Source organism: Nannospalax galili, unplaced genomic scaffold (assembly GCF_000622305.1).
Source record: "Nannospalax galili isolate Female #2095 unplaced genomic scaffold, S.galili_v1.0 scaffold970, whole genome shotgun sequence".
In the NCBI taxonomy this organism is placed as follows: domain Eukaryota; kingdom Metazoa; phylum Chordata; class Mammalia; order Rodentia; family Spalacidae; genus Nannospalax; species Nannospalax galili.
Genome location: NW_008328699.1, coordinates 254,841 through 261,175, shown reverse-complemented (window position 1 = coordinate 261,175; position 6,335 = coordinate 254,841). Strand labels below are relative to the sequence as shown.

At 40.5% G+C, this 6,335-nt stretch overlaps 1 protein-coding gene across 3 annotated transcripts in view; it reads left to right on the top strand.

Moving 5' to 3' along the window:
- The window catches only part of Ppp2ca (protein phosphatase 2 catalytic subunit alpha), a 27,513-nt gene extending 21,441 nt beyond the window's left edge, over positions 1 to 6,072 (top strand). For all 3 annotated transcript variants that reach the window (XM_008827890.2, XM_029560867.1, XM_008827886.3), the window contains 5 exons: positions 413 to 586; positions 1,003 to 1,092; positions 1,690 to 1,851; positions 3,193 to 3,311; positions 4,571 to 6,072. In XM_008827890.2, the coding sequence (XP_008826112.1) occupies positions 413 to 586; positions 1,003 to 1,092; positions 1,690 to 1,851; positions 3,193 to 3,311; positions 4,571 to 4,643 (618 nt within the window). In that variant the 3' untranslated portion in view covers positions 4,644 to 6,072. The remainder of the gene's footprint in view (positions 1 to 412; positions 587 to 1,002; positions 1,093 to 1,689; positions 1,852 to 3,192; positions 3,312 to 4,570) is intronic.
- The last annotated feature ends 263 nt before the right edge of the window (positions 6,073 to 6,335 follow it).

Sequence of the window (6,335 nt, the reverse complement as noted above, 5' to 3'; positions counted from 1 at the left end):
TTATTTTGATATATCACAGTGAAAGATTTATCGTCCTCTTTTTTTTTTTTTTTTTTTTTTAAAAAAAAAAAAAAAAAAAAAAAAAAAAAAAAGGGTGAGCATTTAAAGCCAGGTGTGGTGAGGCATGCCTTTTGTCCCAGCACTCGTGGGGCAGAGGCAGGTGGATCTCTGAGTTCAAGGCTAGCCTGATCTACATAGGGAGTTCCAAGCCAGCTATGGCTACAGGGAAACTGTGTCTCAAAAATACCAAAAAAAAAAGGTGAGCGTTTAAAATACTTGTTTCAGTTCATTCTAATGTTGGGGATTGGGTGGGGGGGGGTTAACAAAATTGAGACTCTGGATTTCCCTATGGGAAGTTTGCTGAAATGTTGGATGAAAGAGCTAGCTGCCTGTGTTGTCCGTTTTGTTTTAGGTTCGTTACCGGGAGCGCATCACCATTCTTCGGGGGAATCATGAGAGCAGACAGATCACACAAGTTTATGGTTTCTACGATGAGTGTTTAAGAAAATATGGAAATGCCAATGTTTGGAAATATTTCACAGATCTTTTTGACTATCTTCCTCTCACTGCCTTGGTGGATGGGCAGGTTTGTGCATCTTAGAACTTGCTGCTGGTCTTAAATTTTTCTTGGCTATCTGGTGTTGAGCTGTATAGGGTGGGATCATGGGGATGGAAAATGAAATCCAGCCTTGAAGGTTGTTTCTTGATGAGTCTAGGACTTGTAAAGCACTGTCTGCTAGTCCTGATAGAGGTATGTGTGCACAAGGTTGTAAGAAGGTGGTCTGAGTCTGAAGACAGTGGATGCCATGGTGTTGGTTTATCAGGAAGAAGAGAATGGATACTCAGTAGTTGAGAGTGGGTGTTTGCAGTGGCCAGTTCTTGAGCGACAGACCTTGTTGAGGGACTCTGCTGTTGCCAATGCTTAAGGCTCCTGCCTTAAGCTTAGTCCAAGTATTTTAAGTTTGTTTTAAGGTGTAGTTAACATTTTTAATCACTTTTCAGATCTTCTGTCTACATGGTGGTCTTTCACCATCCATAGATACACTGGATCACATCAGAGCGCTTGATCGCCTACAAGAAGTTCCTCATGAGGTATGGTGTCTGTTTAATACATTCTCAGAAAACTTCAGGAAAAGGGAAAGAATGTTGAATTTTAACTTAGTTCATTATGTGTACTCTGTTTCTCCAAACAAGGTAAGATTAAGCCCTCTTTGTTAATCCCATTGTTCAGAAGAAGCTTAGAACTCCAGGACCTAGGTTATCTGCCTTTAAAAATCTGTCTGCTGGATGTGGTGGCCTATACTTTTAATCCCAACAGGCAAAGGCAGGTGGGTGGGTATCTATGAGATTGAGCCCAGCCTGGTCTACATAAGGGAGTTACAGTCAGCTGGGGCTATAGAGGGAAACAGTGTCTCAAAAAAACAATAACAAATCTGTCTTAGCTACTATTCCTTACTACCTAATATTGGAACTTGGATACACAGGTAGCTTGGGCCATGTTAACTGTTGGAAGTACTGTTAGGTTAGCTGTGCCTCATAGGAATTGTTCATCATTTCAGAGACTCTTTAGCTGTAGAGCTTATTGCTGCGTTTAGCAGACACAACTCAGAAAGTGGCTTTATAGAATGCTGTGTCTGAATTATCAAGTCAAGAATTTCCCATTTTTTGTAACTTGAACCTGCTTTCTAGGGTCCAATGTGTGACTTACTGTGGTCAGATCCAGATGATCGTGGTGGATGGGGTATATCTCCTCGAGGAGCTGGTTACACCTTTGGCCAAGATATTTCTGAGACATTTAATCATGCCAATGGCCTCACGTTGGTGTCCAGAGCTCACCAGCTGGTGATGGAGGTATGTTCTGTTCTTTGAAGTACAATTTACCTTTTAGTAACTGAAGGAAAGGGGTTTTACATTAATGCTGTTAGGGAAACATTCTATATATTCCTTGTAGAGAGTTTGCCACTATAGCTGGAGCCTTTCCAGTAGATGAACTCTGAAATTAAAATCAAACTTGTGGTATATATTTAATGTATTTTCAGAGAATTCTGAATGACTGGGAAGGACTTGTGACTTGATGAGAGAGGGTAAGATGTAGGGAGATAGAGAGGGGTGTGATATTTTACTTTTTTTTCCTTTTTTTTTTTTTTTTTTTTTTGAAGCAGGGTCTCCCTGTAAGCCCCAGCTGTCCTGGAACTCACTGTGTAGACCAGGCTGGCCTTGAACTCACAGAGATCCACCTGCCTCTGCCTCCCAAGTGCTGGGACTACAGGTGTGCGCCACCACGACCCACGATATTTTACATTTTTAAAGTTTTGTATATTTAGCATGTATACTTATGTATACATTGAAGTGGTCCTTTGGATCATTGGATTATAGGTAATTTGAAAGAAAAAAAACTAAAGGTTTCTTCTGCTAGGGTTTCTTTTTTTAATTTATGTGTATAGGTGTTTTGCCTGCATGTTTATAACTGTGTCATATGTGCAGTGCCTAAGGAGGCCAGAAGAAGGCATCAAATCCCCTGGAACTAGGGTAACAGACAGTTGTTAGGCACAGTGTGGGTACTGGGAACCAAACCCCGGTCCTCTGCAAGAGCAGTCAGTGCTTTTAAACGCTGAGCTGTCTCTGTAGCGCTGATTCTGCAAGGGTTCTTAACATGAAACATCCATTACCACCATACTCTTAGAATTAGAATCTCATGCTTTGACAAGATGGCTCAGCAGGTCAAGGCACTTGATGCTGAACCTGGTGACCTGAGTTTGATCCCTGGGTCCCACCTGGTGGAAGGAGAGAACTGACTTCTGAAAATTGTCATTTTACCTCCACACTTAGCATGTGGTAGTGTTGTACCACATGTAGCATCTCAAGTTAGAGCAGAGTCCGGGTTTCTGTTTCCCGTAGTCCTTTGAGAGCGTGCCCACAGGATCTTGGGTCCTTGGACTTTTATGTGGATTCCACTGCCTTCTGTAACAATGCACTGCAGCCTAAGCCTTTTTAAGTTTGTTTTTTAATGCAAAAAAAAAAAAAAGTTTTTTGGTTTAGAGCCAGGTGGATGGATACATGTGTATTTTATAGGTTATACAAAACACAGAAAATTAGGCCCCTTTGTGGGAAGCTATTGTTTTTCTCTCTTGAATGCAGTCATATTTATTTGTGTATGTGAGTAAATAAAAGTATTCTGCCTTTTCCTTACAGGGCTATAACTGGTGCCATGACCGGAATGTAGTAACAATTTTCAGTGCTCCAAACTATTGCTATCGTTGTGGTAACCAGGCTGCAATCATGGAGCTTGATGATACTCTAAAATACTCTTTGTAAGTATTTACACCCAAGCCAGTACTGAATAATCAGTTTCAATAGATGTAAGTGTTCTGGCTCTTGTTAAGTCAGATTACAACCCAGCTTCAAGTTTTCTTTGGAACAGACCTACACATCAACAGAAATTAACTTACCTGATATATAGCCCCATACAAATTACTAGGATTTCAACTTCTAAACCCATGTTTTTATTACGGACTTAATAAGAAACCAAACCAGTATGTTAGACACTTAAATTTACTGAGTAGAACCCTTCTTTAAATCTTAGAAGGTGCCCCATTGTATAAAAATAGCCTCTCTGACTAAAAGTTGTCTTGGCTTTTTGAAGGGAGTGAAGTTAAAAGACCCTCACGAGTGAAGTGTGGCACATGCCTTTAATCACTTAAGAGGCTGGAGTATCTCTTGCATTCAAGGCTAGCCCGGGTTGCACAATGAGACCTTGTCTCAAATAAAACCCAAAAGACCCTCATAAGCTGGGCGTGGTAGTTGAAGCCTGCAATCCTCACACTTCGGAGGCAGAGGCCAGAGGATAGGTGCCTATTGTTCTTTCTGTTGCTGTGATAGCAACACAGGGGAGGGAAGGGTTTATTCAACTTTGAATTCTAAGTTACAGTCCGTCAAAGCAGCTAGTCATATGCCATCTACAGTTGAGCATAGAGAGAAGTAAACATTTGCATCCTTGCTTCTGCTTCTGCTCAGCTGATTTTCTTCATTCTTACACAGTTCAGGACCCTCTGCCCAGGCACTGGTACTGTGCACAGTTCACTGGGTCTTCCTACTTCAGTTATGAACTGATGTTTTTAACAAGACAGTTAACCACTGACATGTCCCCACAGGACAGCCTGATCCAGACAGTTGCTCAGTTGAAACTCTTCCAGGTGATTCTGTGCACGCACACAAGCTCTCAAGTGCATGCACACACATGCACAGAGGACATTTATGATTAAATGCATGATTCTGCTGCAGTAGGTTTCTTTCTTCATTTGGTTGGTTTTGGTTTATTTTGAGACAGGCTCTTGCCTTGTATTTGTAGTCTGAGGTTGTACAGAACTGTGAGCCTTCTGCCTCAGCCTCCCATATGCTCAGATTATAGTTGTGCCCCACCATGCCTAGCTCTGAAGTAGAATTCTGTTAAGACATTAAGACTGAAATCGGATAGGAAAAAAAATGTAGAGTTTGAAAAATTGAAGGTCTTAATTTTGATAAATACATGGATGACTTGGGATGGAGACGGTGAATCTTTCTTGTTTTTCAGCTTGCAGTTTGACCCAGCACCTCGCAGAGGTGAGCCACATGTTACTCGTCGTACCCCAGACTACTTCCTGTAATGGAATTTTAAACTTGTACAGTATTGCCACGAACCGTATATTGACCTAATGGAAATGGGAAGAGCAACAGTAACTCCAAAGTGTCAGAAAATAGTTAACGTTCAAAAAACTTGTTTTCACACGGACCAAAAGATGTGCCATATAAAAATACAAAGCCTCTTGTCATCAACAGCCGTGACCACTTTAGAATGAACCAGTTCATTGCATGCTGAAGCGACATTGTTGGTCAAGAAACCAGTTTCTGGCATAACGCTGTTTGTAGTTACTTTTGCTTTCTCTGAGAGACTGCAGATAATAAGATGTAAACAGTAACACCTCGTGAGTACAGTTTAACTTCATTTAGCTGTAGCTTTACTCAGCATGACTGTAGATAAGGATAGCAGCAATCATTGGAGCTTAAATAAGTACCAAGGCCCCCCCTCTTTGTTCTGTTTATTTTCAGGGATACCATTTAATTTAATTGTATGATCTGTCTGCACTCAGTTTATCCCTTTCTCAGATCTCAGCCCCATGTTCGTTATTGTCAGAAAACCTGGTGAGTTGTTTTGAACAGAACTGTTTCCCCTCCTGTAAGATGATGTCACTGCACAAGAGCACTGCGGTGTTTTTCATAATAAACCTGTGAACTAAGAAAGAAGGTCAGATTTAATTTTGTCAGTGGGCAAGACTGGTGCTGTTCATTCAAAAGATGAAGCAATTGATCCACTTTGGAATTTGTAGAATTCCAGGTTAAAAAAATAAAAATCAAAGCCACTGTATAACCTCTCTGGCAACTCCTTGGCGTTCTTGACGAGAACTCCGAGACTCATCTGTATCACATATACTGTGATCTGTCCTGTTGCTGGTCTGCTCCTATAAGCAAGGAGATCTCTGCTGCTTCAGTGCGACTTCATTGTTAAACCATAGAACGCGAGAGTGAAATTTTTAGGGTTTTATTTAAAATGGCATGTTTTCAGGTAGAGCTTAACAAATGATGTGTCTAATTAGTATAGTTTCTGGTTATAAATATATTGCTGTGTATATTAATGAACTCTTTGAAATGATTGACAGATTGGTAAGTTCTTAACAAATATTTGTACATTACTTGTCAAATCATGTGATCTTAAGAGTTAAATTTGTCTCAGATAAGAAAGCTGTTAGAGCATTAGCCTGTGTTAAGTTCTTTAAGTGGTAATCAGTGAAACCAAATGGAAAGCAATTGTTGGATCATGGTTTCGTGTTTTGTCCCAGAGAAAGAAGTGGCACTTGACGTGCTAGTGCTCAACATTGAATGAATTTTCCCTTCTTTTATTCTCTGAGTAGCATTGAAAATGAAGACAGTTCTTCAGTAGGAACTGAATATTTGATATTTTAAGCTACCTGGGTAAACTTCAGGATGCGCAATCATTATTTGTGTGAGTGCAGTAAATAAATGTTTCCTTGCTTTGTACTGTGTTGAATTTGGAACCAAAAGAGAAGTTCTGACATTCCCCTTGGTAAAGAAGCTGTCTGGTTTAATGAGTTCATTGTCCAACTCTGAAGGCCCTTAGTTTTTCCACTTGTCTCCATGCTAATCTGCTTTCTAAAAAATACATCCTTGGTTAGCATGGTGGTGCATACCCTTAATCCCAGGACTTGGGAGGCAGACGAAGGCAGATCTCTTGAGATTTTGAGGACAGCCTGGACTACATACCCTGCATTAAAAAAAAAAAA